At 41.9% G+C, this 17,363-nt stretch overlaps 1 protein-coding gene across 1 annotated transcript in view; it reads right to left on the bottom strand.

Moving 5' to 3' along the window:
- YTHDF2 (YTH N6-methyladenosine RNA binding protein F2) overlaps positions 1-16,227 on the bottom strand; it is a 30,713-nt gene extending 14,486 nt beyond the window's left edge. The window contains exons 1-4 of the mRNA XM_055332781.1: positions 15,908-16,227; positions 15,385-15,409; positions 14,724-14,803; positions 10,015-11,601 (exon numbers count right to left, since the gene is read on the bottom strand). Of these exons, the coding sequence (XP_055188756.1) occupies positions 10,015-11,601; positions 14,724-14,803; positions 15,385-15,409; positions 15,908-15,934 (1,719 nt within the window). The 5' untranslated portion in view covers positions 15,935-16,227. The remainder of the gene's footprint in view (positions 1-10,014; positions 11,602-14,723; positions 14,804-15,384; positions 15,410-15,907) is intronic.
- Positions 16,228-17,363: the final 1,136 nt, after the last annotated feature.

Raw genomic sequence — 17,363 nt, 5'->3', positions numbered from 1 at the left:
GTAGTTAAATCAGTTCAATCAGGAATTGTTATTTGGCAGGAGATGAAAACTATTAGGGCACTATTTAATGAGCTAGTTGTTGTATCTAGAAGAATTTGGTCCAGAGAAGGTGACAGCATGCAAATTTAAACTGAATTATTTGCTTCTGTGGAGGAGAAAGGCAGAAGGGATGATATAAGTTACCATGCTCTGAGCTTTTCTCCTTGCTCATTTGTAGACTTGCAGGATTCAATGAGGAAGAAAGAGATCACTTTTGTTTGCCCTAATTCAGGGAATAAAGCTATTTCCTCCTCTACATGAAACTCCTGAACAGCTATAGCTAACAGTCCTTTGTCATTTGAGGACAGTCAAAACCAATGCTGTAGCCTCCCTCCCCACCTCTTATGATAGGTGTGGTCTTCCTCACAACCCCTCTTCCCCACAGACTAAATAAACTAACACACTTAGATGAAATGAAGCTGCAGAACCTTACATTTCTTTAGTTACAACATAGATCCACCACAATAGAACTTCCCTGTACCATTCTTTCATTTAAAAAAAATTGTATCATCCAATGGGGTCCAAATTATCCTTCACAGGGGAGATGCTTTGGAGACCTCCGAGTGGGGGTTGGAGGGTGCTGAGTACCTAAGGTTAGCAATTCATGGGGTTCTGAGTAAGGTTTTGTTTGAGAGAAAAAGAATTCACTGCTAAAAAGTTTGAAAATGGTTATGGGACTAATCTTTACTTCTGGTAAGCACAAAGTCTCCCATCTGAGTAATTCTGTTTCAACTATTCAGAATAGATACTAATAGTAAATGGTTCTAGAGTTACTAACTATCCTTATCCCAAAATGGGGATTTTTTGGAAACACAACAGTCCCCTCTCTATCAATCTTCAGCCGTGTGTGTGTGTATACACACACATATACATATATATACACACACACACATATACATACACACACAATGTGTTACTTGCTCAGAGTAACAACTGCCATTTTTTTTTAATTTTTATTTATTTATGATAGTCACACAGAGAGAGAGGCAGAGACACAGGCAGAGGGAGAAGCAGGCTCCACGCACCAGGAGCCCGACGTGGGATTCGATCCCGGGTCTCCAGGATCGCGCCCCGGGCCAAAGGCAGGCGCCAAACCGCTGTGCCACCCAGGGATCCCAACAACTGCCATTTCTTAATACTCATTGTATTTCAGACATTTTTATATGGTCTACATTACCAAAACAACCCATATTAACTAGATAATAACTGGTCTTACTTCCAGCAGTTCAAACTTCACTAAATCTCTTTAAGGTTTGGAACAACACCTTGTGGGTGAGGAGGTATTGGAACAATATAGAAAAAAACAAATGCAAAGTCTGTTGAATAACGTATGGACACCAAAACCTTCAAATACCTAACAACAAAGCCCCCTCATGTTACTTTTACTCAACAGATAGCCATTACCATTTCCCATTATCAGCTACCTCTCTGTACAAGTTGATTATAACTTCACCGCCCTCTTTAACCCATCCCCCCCCCTTTTTTTTTAAGATTTATTTACTCATGAGAGAGAGAGAGAGAGAGAGAGAGAGAGAGAGAGAGAGAGAGAGGCAGAGACACAGGCAGAGGGAGAAGCAGGCTCCATACAGGAAGCCTGACATGGGACTCAATCCCGGGTCTCCAGGATCACACCCGGCTGCAGGCGGCGCTAAACCGCGGCGCTAAACCACTGCGCCACCAGGGCTGCCCTAATTTTGTCACTTAATAATGACTTTTTAAAATAATGTTTAACAGCCAGCTTGCTAAAATTCTTAAAAGCTCAACAGCTAACAATTAGCCAGCTTCACATCATTGACTTAACTGAAATACCAATTCTACCACTTATTAAGCAATGAGTCCTTATACAAATAACCTCTTTGGGCCTGCTTCCTCATCCAAAATGAGAATATACTGAACTTTTGTGTACACTATGTGCCAGGCACTGTGCTTACTACTAATTCTATTTGACATGGTTCAAATGTTATTTCTTCCACAAAGCCTTCCTTAATTTCCCCAAATTTATCACTCTTCTTCAGAAAACCATTTCTTGGGACGCCTGGGTGGCTCAGCGGTTGAACCTTTGGCTCAGGGTGTGATCCCGGAGTCCTGGGATCAAGTCCCACATGGAACCTGCCTCTCCCTCTCCCTGGGTCTCTGCCTCACTGTGTCTCTCGTGAATACATAAAATCTTAGAAAGAAAGAAAGAAATAAAGAAATAAAGAAAGAAAGAAAGAAAGAAAGAAAGAAAGAAAGAAAGAAAGAAAGAAAGAAAGAAAGAAAGAAAGAAGAAAGAAAGAAAGAAAGAAAGAAAGAAAGAAAGAAAGAAAGAAAGAAAGAAAGAAAGAAAGAAAGAAAGAAAGAAAGAAAGAAAGAAAGAAAGAAAGAAAACCATTTCTTCATTCCTCTATTACAGTTCTTATCCTGTATTTTATCATTTTGTACCTTATCAATTAACAAACACTTGTTCAAATATGGATACAAAAGGCATGGCTGAAAGAGATGCAAATTCAGTTTCATCTATTCTCTTCTAGTCCTCTTCTAAGGAGGCTGCAGAAAGGCATTTTATCTATCCATGAAGGAAAGTGATGAGTAACACAAGTAGAATTTCCTCAACCCTTTTGGCAGAGAGACAAGTAATCTTATCTTCAAGACAGAAGTAGACATAAACAGCCTTAGAATTAAAAAAAAAAAAAAAAAGTCCAGATTTGCCATCTCAATTAAAACAGGATACCCAGGGGGACACCTAGGTGGCTCAGTGGTTGGGTGTCTGCCTTTGGCTCAGGGTGTGATCTCAGTCTGGGGATGAACTCCCACTTCAGGCTCCCTGTGAGGAGCCTGCTTCTCCCTCTCCTTGTGTCTCTGCCTCTGTGTGTCTCTCTGAATAAATAAACAACAACAACAAAAAACAGGATAGCCAAGGACACCTGGTGCCTCAGCGGTTGAGCGTCTGCCTGCCTTTGGCTCAGGGCTTGATCCCTGGGTCTGGGGATTGAGTCCCACATCGGGCTCCATGTGGGGATCCTGCTTCTCCCTCAGCCTATGTCTCTGCCTGTGTCTCTCATGAATAAATAAAATCTTAAAACAGGGTACCAGCATTCCATTAGTTCTAAAGAGGCAATTTAAACCAGTGGCGGAAGGAGAAATACCAAATGGAAAGGAACAATATCCCACAGTTATTTATTCCCTAAGGACTTAATAAGAAAACATTATTTGGCTTTTAAAGTGATATTTTCTAAAAAAAAAAAAAAAATAATAAGATAAAAAATAAAAAAAAATAAAGTGATATTTTCTAACTTTTGTATCACAAACTTTACTTGGATATTTTTAATTTTTTTCTAAAGTTGAAAATAGAATGAGGGCACCTGGCTGGCTCAGTCAGTGGAGCATGTGACTCTTGATCTTGGGCTCATGAGTTAAAGCCCCACACTGGGCACAGTATTTAAAAAGAAAGGAAGAAAGAAAGAAAATGGAGCCAGTGTTGATTGCTTCAAATATTTCCCAACAAAAGATTAAATGCACAAATCAAAGGGTTAGGAGGAAGATGGACCAAAAAAAAAAATTTTTTTTTTAAACAAACAAACAAAAAAACCCCCAAACTTCCTTATAAAGAGAAACACTAGGGCGCCTGGGTGACTCAGTCAATTGTCTAACTCTTGATTTCTGCTCAGGTCAGGATTTCAGGGTCATGAGATCAGGCTCCATGATCTTTCCCTCTGCCTCTCCCTCCCCTGCTTTCTTTAAAAAAAAAAAAAAGAGAGAAAGAGACTGAAATATTACTTGCACCAACACCATAGGCAAACTGGATTTAAAGAAAAAGGAAATATTTTTCTTAAATAATGATTTATATGATCCTTTAAATAAGTTTTTTAAATTTTTTAAAATTGTATTTGAGAAAGCACACACATGCAAGCTGGGCAAGGAGCAAAGAGAAGAGAAATAGACACCACCACCCACACCCCACCGTGCTGAGCAGGGAGCCCAATGTGGGGCTGGATCCCAGGATACCTCAATCATGACCTGAGCCAAAGGCACCTGCCTACTACATTAGAATTAATGAAAAATTAATACCTGAGCCACCCAGGTAACCCCTCTTCGGTATGTTTCAGATAACAAATTTTTCATTAATACTAATGTAGTAAATGTTTTAAAAATAACTATCCAGGGGATCCCTGGGTGGCGCAGCGGTTTGGCGCCTGCCTTTGGCCCGGGGCGCGATCCTGGAGACCTGGGATCGAGTCCCACGTCAGGTTCCCGGTGCATGGAGTCTGCTTCTCCCTCTGCCTGTGTCTCTGCCTCTCTCTCTCTCTCCCCCTCTCTCTCTATCATAAGTTAATAAAAAAAAATAAAAATAAAAATAAAAATAACTATCCATATGCCTTATCTGTACTAAGATTTACTGGGAATCTACCAATCCTTTCTGTTATCCATATCCTTCTAGCCTCAAGTCCTTTATATGTAATAATTAGGTCAAAAATTATAAAACAGAAATAACCTTCCTATAAAGCTCTGTTAAGTAACATCAATTCCTCTCCAAGAATTTCAAATGTCATCTTGCGCTGGATAACTCTTTTATCCTTTGTTTCTCTGATCTACTTGACTATTCCACCTATAAATCTTCCCTACAACGTATCTAATAAAAGTTGTTTTGGTCTCTTCTTGAAACCCTCTTGTGACTAAGAACTTTAAAAAGTTCTCCCTTTTAAAATCTTCCTCCCTATAACCTCTATCCTTTGGTTCTGGTGCTGTCTTTTGGCATGGAGAATAAACCCACCAGTCTTTTTTTTTTTTTTTTTTAAGTGAACTCTACACCCAACACGAAACTTGAACTCAGACCCTGAGATCTAGAATCACACGCTCTACTGACTGAGCTAGTCAGGTGCCCCTAAACCTACCACTCTTAAAGGCATTTGATAACAGCTATCCTATTCCCCTTCTAAATCATTTCTTCTAAACACTCTGATATACACTAAGGCATAAGAGGAAAAACAAGTAATGGGTATCAAACACAACACTGGTGGGCACCTGGATGGCTCAGTGGTTGAGCATCTGCCTTTGGCTCAGGTCACGATCCCGGGGTCCTGGGATCGAGTCCCGCATTGGGCTCCCCGCGGGGAGCTTGGTTCTTCCTCTGCCTATGTCTCTGCCTCTGCCCGTTTCTCTGTGTCTCTCTCATGAATACATACATAAAATCTTTTTTTTTTTAATTTTTTTTTTAATTTATGATAGTCACACAGATAGAGAGAGGCAGAGACACAGGCAGAGGGAGAAACAGGCTCCATGCACCGGGAGCCCGACGTGGGATTCGATCCCGGGTCTCCAGGATCGCGCCCTGGGCCAAAGGCAGGCGCCAAACCGCTGCGCCACCCAGGGATCCCCATAAAATCTTTAAACACACACACATCACTGGAAGAAGTGAGCTGACAGGTATTCAGTGATGGTATCTATTATTACCATATAATGGGGTTCACTTTTACTTCTACAAGCTTCCCATTGCCTTCCATGCAAAGGTAACAAGGAGACCACCACATGATTTATGGAATTGTTGAATCACTACTATACTGTACACTGTATGTACTAAAACTAATATAACACTATATACTATATGTTAAGTGGAATTAAACTAGTATAACTATGTTATATACATAAGCTAATATAACATTGTATGTTAACTAGAATTAAAATAAAAACTTACTAAGAAAAAATTAACATCAAGGAGCTCCTCTATCCTGATTCAAATTAGACCTTAATGGTTTCTTTTAAACTCTAGAATTTTTTTAAACCAACTGTGCCTTTCTCAGTTTCCTTGTATCCCAAACTAACCGCATAAACGTTTCTTTCAACTCTCCTAATCTCCAACAAGCTTCCATTGTGGAGAAATCCATTCTACAAATACCAATTAGACTTGCTCTTAAACTGTACAGGACTTCTAGTTCCAAATTATCATCTATATGGTGTCACAGATGTGGGCTGTCCTGAACCTAGGTTCAGTCTTCCCCAAACACCTCTGGCTACCTTCTATACATCTTTAAAGGCTCATCTCAAAGATCATGTCCTCCTCCAGGATTTCTTCCGTGACCAATCCACCCACACTCCAAGCACGGAAGTTCTCACTTCCAAATTGGCACCCTGTGCATATCTTGAGAAAATACTTTCTCTTTTGTATGCCTACCGGTCGCTAGTGTAAGGCTCCCTGACAATACACTCCAGCTTTCTCTGTAGTACCTAGCACACAGCAAAGAACAGATATATAGCTTCACTGCAATTCTCAAGCAGCATAATAAATCTTATGTATATCCAAGCACACTCCAAGTCATCACTATTTTTAGGTCTTCTGCTTGAAGAGTACTTTTAGAGGTATTTAAGAAATCCTGATATTTTCCCTTAATAGCAATTAAATTTTTAAAAATATACACCTCAAGCCATTGTCACAATAGTCACATCTTCTCTAGCTGTCTCTTTCCCATTAGCTTTCCAGTTATTCAGAAAAATCAGTGACCCAAGTCCCTGACTGAATCTTATTTATTTATTTATTTATTTATTTATTTATTTATTTATTTACGATAGTCATACAGAGAGAGAGAGAGGCAGAGACACAGGCAGAGGGAGAAGCAAGCTCCATGCACCGGGAGCCTGATGTGGGATTCGATCCCGTGTCTCCAGGATCGCGCCCTGGGCCAAAGGCAGGAGCCAAACCGCTGCGCCACCCAGGGATCCCCCCCTGACTGAATCTAACACTGGGATAGGCTTTAAGAAAATTATGCAGTCCCTGGTCCCCTCTACTATTTTTACTTTTACCTACAGTTAAAAGGCTGGAAACATAAGACAAAAATTAAACTATTAACGAAGTTTATGAAAAACATATCACATCATTTATGTAGGGAATAACTCTCCCTTTACGCCATACTACTCTAAAGTTTAAACAAAAGAAGTTCCATATGGCAATATACAGCACAGCCAAAACCTTCAAAAAGCCTATACCCTTTCAGGCAGCAATAACATTGAAGGACAGGTGTGAATCAGTATTTTTATCAACGGATGTTCACTGGAGTGTCATTTTAGCTGTAAAAAAATATAAAGAAGCTGACAAAAATAAATAAAAATTAAAAAAATTTAAAAAGCTGACATATCTAAGATTGGTAAATTATAATTAATCTATGATAGAATACAATGAAGCAATCAAAAGTGATGTCATAGAAGAATATTTAACAATTAGGGAAAGGTTCTAAATAAATGCAGAAAGCAGGTTACAAAATAGTATCTGAAGTATACAACAGAGAAAACCACATATGGAAAATGACCCTAAAGTTCGTTGAAGTTTCAAGCCACATAGATCCAATGCTTGAAGTTCTATGATAATGAATTACATCATGGAACAGAGCAAGTCAGTAACAGTAGGCAAAAATGGCTATAGTTCTGCTTAGCGTGTTCTGCCAAGATACATGCCCAATCATGGAATTTTAGAATAGCTGTGACATCATTTCCAGGATGAAGCTTAAGTATTTCCCTACTTACTGAGTTACCATGCCCATTTGGCACGATTTTATAATCTTGTAAATAATACAAAAGTGCATATAACACCCAACCTAAAAGGGTATGCTGCCTCAATGAATTATCAGTTCAACTCTCATGAAACTTGTTTTCTTTGGGAGTCTGATCAAGTCCTAGGGTCTGGGATCAAGTCCCACATATCCTTAAGGGGAGCCTACTTCTCCCTCTGCTGATGTCTCTGCCCCTCTTTCTCTCTAGGTCTCTCCAATGAATAAATAAAATCTTAAAAAAAAAAAAAAAAAGGACTGGCTTTACAGTTATGTAAGGATGTTAAGGATAACAGTGGGCAAGTAAGGCAATACTAACTGAAAAGGTAACTGGGTTTAGAAGCAATCATAGGGACCTTCCTGAAAAACCGCAGCTATCTCTTCTCACAAAAGATAAACTGAAAAGTAATCTCACACAAGTATAATCAAAGCTTTTATTTTTTTTATTTTTGGTGGTTTGTTCACCAGCCTGAGAACAATCGGTATACTCATTCATCAAAAGTCTTTATGGAATGGTTTTAAGAAAGATCCGTTAGCTGTCTTAACAAAGACCCTAAACTTTGATTATTATTACTCAGTATTAAAACACCACAAAGCTGGTCAATTCCAAAATGTGAATCTTACACCTCCTTATGAAATTGAATTATTATTCACTGAACCACTCAAGTGAAAAGCAAATTTGATTTTTTTTTTGCCTTCCTATTTTTAATCACAAAGTGTAAGACAACTTTGCAGATGAAAACAAGCAGATTCACAACATGGGATTGATTTTATGCATGTTTCAAGTGGTTAAACTAAGCACCTGGATGCCCCTTACACATTAATAATCTGCTATGAAACTGATTTCATACATGATGCTTAAAAAGTCCTTTCCTTGAGTTTCTCTAAATATAGGAGCCTGTTAAAACATCTTTAGAGCCTTTCAAATAATCAATAAACTATTTCTTCAAGATTATGGCAGATTTTAAATTAAACTTAAAGGAAAAGGGGAACTTAAAGGACAAAAAAAGGAGGATTTAAAAAAAATGATTTTTTGACTGAAGTTTTTCAGTAATGTGGCTCTGTACTTTTAGCATCACTGACAAGCAGATCTCCATTTTTATTCATCTGCACACACTAGAAGGTAAGATGGCAACCATCCTAATTTAGTTGGACAACTATGCACCTCTAATTCTATGTTATGGAGATGGAGAGTCTAACCAAAGAGCCCTCCTCCTTCCACTGCTCAAAAAATAAGCTTTTACAGAGGCTTCTTTTAACAAGTGCCTCTTAGAGGCACTCCTAGATCAAATATATAAAATCTATGAATTCGGGGATCCCTGGGTGGTGCAGTGGTTTAGCGCCTGCCTTTGGCCCAGGGCGCGATCCTGGAGACCCGGGATCGAATCCCACGTCAGGCTCCTGGTGCGTGGAGCCTGCTTCTCCCTCTGCCTGTGTCTCTGCCTCTCTCTCTGTGTGTGTGTGTGACTATCATAAATAAATAAAAATTTAAAAAAAATTAAAATCTATGAATTCATGACAAATATTTATATGAACTTAATAGGCTATTTTACATTTGAAGCTAACCACTTAGGATTCTATCACTAATATGTAATCTCTTAAAAAAAAAAAAAGTCTCCTTGCCCATAATAATCTCTTCACCTACTTCCTACATTTAAATGTCTAAGTCCTAGGTAATACATGCTCTGCCCCCCAATCAGTATTTTACCATTCTCTACGGCCGTAAAAGTTTACATTCACTCAACACACACAGACCAAGCATTCCCAACACTTTCCAATAAATTCCAATTCTTTCATTTGGACCTAATTCTCCATCGTCACTTGTGACAAAGAGGAAACAAGATACAGTTACTCTTCAGGAATACAACAGCATTCTAAGAGCAAGAGATTAAGCTTTTTCTGATTATCTGTTTTGCAAGTTTTATGTAATAAACGTTACCTTTTCAAATGACAAAAGAGTTTTAGAAAAAGTAACTAAGAATAGGAAGAAAAAAGTTCTGAAAAATACCAAATACTGCCAATTGTCAAAGGCAGGCAGAAAGCAATGTCAGGCCTTGGTGACACACCAACTCCTGACTCAACCACCATACCCGACTTAGGCCAAAAGTTCATTATAACAGAACTTTTGCCTTTTCTCTGCCATATTACAGTCTCAACTTTTTCTTATTTGAATTTCTATGGTTCTATCACTTCAATTACTCCCTTTGCATTTCTTTTGGCCTTGTTCTTCACCTCTGTTGCATCACTTAAATTCAGTTTCTCTACAGTTTCTGCTTTCCGTTAATTTAAGCCCACATTTCTACACACTAAGTCAAACAGTAACACCAATTATACTTCCATAAAGGCTTGAACTGTTAAGTGATATGTTATTTACAGAGCTTTTACTAACCATTCAGAATACCTCTCCTGTTCTAATTCCTTCTCCTTCCCTAAAAGTCTTTAAGAATGGTAAACTGATTACCTTTTTAACACTTTCTTCTTCCTCTTGGCGTTTCTCATAGTGTGAGAAGTCATCAAAAATCGAAGTGGTGTGCTTGTAGCTGGCTATGATTTTCAACACCTGCTTAGCCTTTTCCAGAGGCACTTCCTGAGTGTCCCTGGAGTTGGTCACTGGTTTATTCTCGTTGTTCTCTAGGCGAATGTGTCGCAGTTGGCTATTGGGAACGTCCTTCACAAAAATCCACCTGACATCAAAACGACCCTTCCATTTGTCCTGGGACCACACACCTGCACATGTGTTGTAGTCCACAGCAGATTTCATTTCTGCAACGCCACAGAAGTGTCCACTGCCGTTGACACTGAAAAGTAAGTAAACGGGGCCTTTCCCGTTCATGGAGCGATAAGCAGCATCCAGTCTCTTGTTACCGTGCTCTGTGCTGCACCAGATATTATACTTAATGGAACGGTGGATATCGTCCTCAGAGTAGCTCTTAATGATGAAAACCCGGCCATGTTTCAGATTCCAGTCAAAATCCTTGGGGTTATAGTTATTAATGGACCGCAGCTTCTCCAACACTGGGTGAGGTTCTGAAGGAGTAGATCCAGATCCAGCCTGAGACTGTCCTACTCCATTACCATCCACCCCATTATGACCGAACCCACTGCCACGGTTCCGAGGTGCTACCCAGCGGGTTGGCTGAGTTGCCTGTTGCTGGACTGAGAGCTGCGCAGGCTGTGGTGGAGGTGGGGGCAATGGCTGTGTCTGTTGCCCCACTGATGCCTGAGCCACTGGTGGGCTATTGTTGGCCTGCTGACCTACAGGCTGGGGAGACCCCTGGGTTGGCTGCTGACCTATATTCTGAACCAAAGCCTGTGAGGGGGCTTTTGCAACAGGACCCTTGTTATCCCAAGTTCCAATATCCATATTATGCTTTATTGGGGGTGGTGGAAGACTTGACCCTGCAATGCCATTCTTGGTCTTCAACTTAGGTTGCTGTTTCGCAGGCTTGCTAGCAATATCAGCCCAAGACGCTGGTTTTGGAGGAGCAATAGTAGCTGGAGGCAAACTATTGGAAGCCACGATGTTACCAGTAATGGACCCACTACCAACTGCAGAACCTACAACTTTTGGAACATTGCTTGCAACTTCTGTGCTACCCAACTTCAGTGCTGCCATCCCTTGGTCTATTGTATTCATGCCAGGAGCCTTATTGAGGGTCTCACTGGCAAAAGCTGACTGTCCATCGATCATGGCTCCACCTAAGGAGCTAGGTGCATAAGCATAATTGCTACTATATCCAGAGCTCTGAGTAGACTGTCCCTGAGAACTGTTATTTCCCCAAGCTGAGAAGTCAATCCCACTGGGAAAGAAATTAAAACCATGCTGACCAAGAAATGGAGTGCTACCTAGGGCTCCTGGTTGTCCAAACATTGCATCTGGTAGGAAATGAGGCTCTCCGTTGCTCAGCTGTCCATAAGAAGTTAGATAGGGCATGGCTGTATCACCCCCAGTAGACCAAGCAGCTTCACCCAAAGAATAGGAGAAGCCAATGGAGGGACTGTAGTAACTGGGTAAATAGGAATCTGACATGGCAGTATATGCATTATTCTGTGGAAAAGAAAAAAAAGACAAATCAAAACTAAACACAAAAATTAATAAAATAACAATCAGGACATTCCCTCCCCCAACTATTCACTCAATTCAAATCCAATTAAAAAAGCAAGTGACCATTTCAAGTGGTCTCTTTCCATAAACCTGCTACAATTCTTACAAGAGATTTTGGTTTCATAATTGCAATATTTAAACATTTCAAATTAAACTGACATATAATGATATATGCCTTAACCTTAGCACTATAATTCAGAAAAGGGAAAACCCAGCATCTCTATAGAAGTGTTGAGATGATGCTTTTATTAAAACCAGTTCTCCCTGGATTTAAGGAGTGCAAATTTTGGCAGATTGGAGGAGTGTTCCTAAAAGCTTCCTATCAAAACGATACTATGATAGATAAAACAAAACTAAAAAACTGATTATGTCAAGTTCTAGCCCCAAAATCTGTGCAGCCGTTCCTCAACCATAAATCACTACACCTCGTTTACATCATTAGCCTCTTGGCCAACCACTTGGGAACATCAATAGATGCCACTATTTAATTATAACCTGGAAGGAAATGGCACAATAGCTCCCAGAGTTTAAAACTAGAAAAACGTTGCTACCTGTTCTACTTTACCTATAATTTTAATTATAAAATTAATGGCTGTAGGTTTAAATGCACACCTGATTTTTCCATTAAAAGAATTCCAAAAACACTGTAAACTCTGTATCTTTAAAAAAAAAAAACTGTATCTTTAAGAATTATCCTACAGAATAACCAAAAATATAAACTTACACTCAACTAGTCTACACATTAGGAAACAGATTCCATTGCAAAAACCTCAGTCATTCTTGACCTTAGTTTGTGAACAGTATTTGAACTTTTTTTGTATTTGAACTTTTTTATAAATGCTGTAACTAACTCACAGAATAGTCCCTTCAATAAGAAGCTGGAGATATAAAAAGTTGGTCTGTATAAGTACAGATATGGCTCAAGTCAAAATAGAGTACTTTACCCTATCTTCAAAATAGCTCTGGTACAAGAGGAAATTTTCTTGATGGGCATAGAGGGACACATGAAATTGTTGAATCACTACTACACTGTACCCCTGAAACTAATATAACTGTGTATTAAGTACACTGGAATTAAAATAATAGCTCTGGTACGTAAAAATCCATTAACTAGTGAATAAAGAATTTTAAGAAACTTGGATGTGCATAAGTATGTCAGGCCATAAGTTTGTTTTACCAAAGCTAACAGTACTTCTCCCTAGCCAAACATGCTCTTGAAAATTAAATGTTTCAACTAATGTGGTTTGATAAAATGGTGCTTTTCCCTGCCAAAATTTCCTTACCAAAAAAAAAAAAAGCTAAGTCCTTTCACACATACCTTCAAGTTTAAAAGAAGTCTATTTCTTGAAGGTAGTGTTAAAACTTTAACAGATTCAAATCCATTATGAATAAGAAATTTAGTCTAGAATCAATGGATTAACCCTGAAGGATTATTCCAACATAGGGCGATGAATAATGGTTAAAAAGTAGGTGAATTACCCTTGACAATAAACTACAAAGGACAAAGATTCTCAAGTTACCCATCTATTCAACCAAGATTTCTACTCCCCAACCTCCCAAATTTTTAAGATATTTAAGCTTTAGCTCATTTGAGAAGTAAAAAACATGGACTTAATATCACAGGTTATGCCACTATATAGCTGAATGCCTACACCTGAACTGGCAGGTTCCCACATGCCCCTGAGCTCAAAAATCTGAATTACACAATGTTTCACAAGAACTACCTAGAATTATGTTTCTAAATGCTCCCACTCTCCCTGTTATAATGATTATGTAAGCAAACTACTTCAATAGCAGGAACCTATTAATAGTTCATTCCTCTACTTCCTTCCTACTTTTCCTGATTAACTGGTTGACTTCTCTGAAAACTTTTCCCAATCACTTGCTTAAGTGGTTTCTACACTCTCAATGGAGAAAATTTCATGAGGGATCTAAAAGTTTTATTCAAGAATTAGGTCCAAATATGAGCATGCACCAATATGTCAAGTTTTAAAACTATATTATCTATTGCATGGCATCTGTTCACGTTTAAATGTTTCATAAGCTTTTTTTTTTAAGATTTTATTTATTAATCCACAAGAGACGGGGCGGGGGGGGGGGGGGGGGGGGGCAGAGACACAGGCAGAGGGAGAAGCAGGCTCCATACAGGGAGCCTGACGTGGGACTCCATCCGGGGTCTCCAGGATCACGCCCTGGGCCAAAGGTGGCGCTAAACTGCTGAGCTACCTGGGCTGCCCTGCTTTTTCATTTTTTAGGATATCTTGAGTTACTGTATTTCTTTTTGTTTATTAACCTTGGATTTTTATTAGCTACAACCCTGAGTGTTATGTGTTTGGGACCCAAGATATTAATGCAAAAGAACTGACAAAGTAGTTTCTACATGCACAGATCATGTTAACATACGAGGCTCCAGAGCTAGAAGAAATTAGAATAGGTTACATGGCAAAAACCTCAATCATTCTTGAGCTTAGTTTGTGCTAAACAGTATTTTATCTTCCTTTAACTCCATTTTACGAATCCTATAGCTCCCGTAAGTGAGAAGCCCGAAGTGTACAAAGTTGGTGCCTACAGATACAGCTCAGCTTGAAAAAGGAATACCTAAGTCCAAAATTTAGGGTAACCTAAGAACCCACTAACTAGTGACCAGATGAAAAGGAAGAATCCAGTTCTGCAGTACTGAATAAAGTTCAGGTGATTTTTTATTACTTTTCTCCCCATCACATTTGCATCCAGTTTTCCTAAAAGAAAAAGGGTTGTGGGGTAAAAACAATACTGAAGCTAAAAAGTGTTCTTCAGTTCTTTTGCACTGTTACATTCTTGGTAAAGAGAATTACTAACACATGCGGTTAGTATACTATAAAATGCTATCACCTCTAATCTCAGAATATGTTTGCTGTCAACAGAGATGGGAGTCTTAACAGCCTGTATCATTTGTAGTAACTCCTGTTACAACACATGGACGGGTATTAAGTCACCCCCTGATAATGAGATTTATTGATAGGACAGAGAAAAAAATACGGTATCCTACACCCTTTGATCAGGCATGTAAATGGTTAACTACTCACGGGCCTTGCCTGTGGACTCAAGTAAGGTTCAAAATCATCATCATTTAATCCATCCTTTTGATGTACAGATCCATTTTGTACTGAAGGGAAAAAATTCAAATAAATTAGCAGCGCCTTAATTGTACCATCTACCTCCCAAAGTAAGCAAAATACATTCTAGCCACGGGGACCTTACTCAACAAAGCAAATAAGTTTGAATTTCAAACGGATTAAGAGGCAAGTGAACGCTGAGCAACGTTCGTCAATGAAAATGTCTCCCTCTACCCGGAGCAAGTTGATCTAAAAAAGGTCATTTTATTGGCTCCTCTAGATTTCAATTCCCTCCCGCTTCCCCTCCCCCCACCCCCATCACATGTGAGTACTTCCAGAGTGTGATCCACGAGGATGAAAAACAAAGGCCTCCTAAGACCTACAGGAAACTAAGGACCTGGGACATTTCAAAACCGAATCCACCCCCACCCCTGATGAATTACTCCTTGTTCACTGGAAAGCTGCTCGCCAGCTGCAGGAACACACCGAAAGGGTCAAACACTTAAGTGTGAGGCACCTGCGAACTAAGCGGCTTCCGAAAGGTCCTCTCCCCGGGGCGCTTCCCGGAGACCCCGCCCCCACCACTCGGCGTCCCCTCCCGGCCCGGGGCCACCGGCGGAGCTGGGCTCACCTTTGTTTCCTTGACCTTTTGGTCTCTGCGGGCGAAGAAAAACGTCGCCGAGCAGCAAGCCGTCCGAGGGAGAAAGGAAAAGGAAAGACGAATTAAAGCCGGGCCCGAGCAGGGAATAAAGGAGCAGGCCTGACGGGAGGCGCCAGGAATGGTGGTGAGGGGGAGGCTGAAAATGGGAGGCGGGGAAAGGCGCAGGCCGGCGGGGCCCGCGGAGAAAAAGCGGGGGACGCGCCAGCAACCCCGCCAGCGGACCAGGGCTTCAAGGAAGGGGAAGGAAACAAGGAAGAAAACGAGGCCGGCTGAGAGGAGGGCGCGCAGCGCGGCCCGTGGGCTCCGAGGCCCGGGGCGAAGCGGGAGAGCGGGCTGAGGGCGAGGCGCTGGGCGCGGCCGGCCTGAGAGGCCCGAAACCCGGCCCGCGAGAGGCGCCGCCTCGGCCCGGCCCGACCGGGGGCGGCGGGCCCGGGCCTAGTCGGGCTCCCTCTCGCCTCACACAATGGCCGAGGCATGCGGGCCGGGCCTGTACCTGCTCCAAGAGGCTGCTGGCCGACATGGCTCTCGGATCCTCACGGGTGGCGACGGCGGCGGACTCTCGTCAGGGCGGCGGCGGCGGCGGATGAGCCCTGGCGGCGGGAGCAGGCGGCGCGGCGGCGGCTTTTGTCCCTGACACTCGGGGGCCTCGGCGGACGCAGCGGAGACACAGCGCGCGGCTCGGGCTCCGGCTCCGACTCGGCGACGCTCTAGCCCGAGAGCTCAACGCCCGTCTCTATGCCTTTACGCGCGCGCCCGCCCCTCGCAGCCGAAATAAGGGCGCCGAGCGGCGGAGGCGGACGGCGCGCGCGGCGCGACGCTGACTCTCACATTCACTCACCCTCGCGGAAGGGGCCCGGCGCGAAGCACTCCGGGAAGGAAGAGGCGAGGCCGCAGGGCCCTCTGGTGGGCTGGAGGAGCGGAAGCGGCGAGCGCGGCCTCCCCGCCCCCACCGCCTCGGGATTGGGGCCTGTAGGAAGGTGGGGGCGGTCAGGGTCGCGCCACGAGGTTTTGACGAACACCTCACGGGAGTAGCTTTGGCTTAAGAAAACCCACAAAAGCCAGAGTTTCTCAAGGAAGAATTGACACCCCCCCCCCCCGGAGCGCGAGAGACCTCAAATTAAACCTGCCTCCCAGCTGCAAATGGCACCCCACCCCCCCCATCCGGGAGGGAACCCTGAGAGGGGTCACAGCCCCCAGGGAAAGTTCATGGGGGCACTGCCCGGAGACATACACAGCATCATCACTACCACGGGGACCTGTTTATATTCCTCTGTTGGGCTGCAAAAAGACCGCCCAGAGAACAGAATCATCCACAAAAAAATCCGGTCCCCTGCAAGAGGGATTTGGCATTGCAGGGAGGACAATCGACAGCTCTGTTTTAGGGGGGAAATTTTTTTATAAGATTATTTATTGATTTAATCATGAGAGACCTAGAGAGAGAGGCAGAGACACAGGCAGAGGGCGAAGCAGGCTCCATGCAAGGAGCCGGATGTGGGACTTGATCCTGGATCCTGGGATCGTGCCCTGAGCCAAAGGCAGATGCTCAACCACTGAGAGAAGTTGTTGGCCACTACGATAATCTGTTAAACTGTGGCCTTTATTTCCAAGAAAAACACACCTTACACACCTACACAAAATATCCCATGTACTTCTGACAAGTCCCGAGAATCTATAAATCTATGGACCTCACGAGAGAATATCCTTACCTGTGAAAGGAGAGAAATTAACTCTATTTGAACACCTGCTAGGTGGGTTAGGTGGGTTAGGTTTTGTTGATAGGTGCTTTCAAACATTTAAAAGCTAGCAGCATCTTCCAAATAATCTTCAGTCTCTGTTTTACAACTGGGGAAACAGACTAAGCAATGTCCCCAAAGTCACAAGTCTATTAAATAGTCATGTGTATAGCTGACATATTTCTAGGAGAAATATAATAGTGACCCTCCACCCCC

The sequence above is a fragment of the Nyctereutes procyonoides genome, unplaced genomic scaffold, assembly GCF_905146905.1.
Source record: "Nyctereutes procyonoides isolate TBG_1078 unplaced genomic scaffold, NYPRO_anot_genome, whole genome shotgun sequence".
Lineage (NCBI taxonomy): Eukaryota > Metazoa > Chordata > Mammalia > Carnivora > Canidae > Nyctereutes > Nyctereutes procyonoides.
Note: the sequence above shows the minus strand (reverse complement) of the source record. Positions and strands in the feature narration are given on the sequence as shown.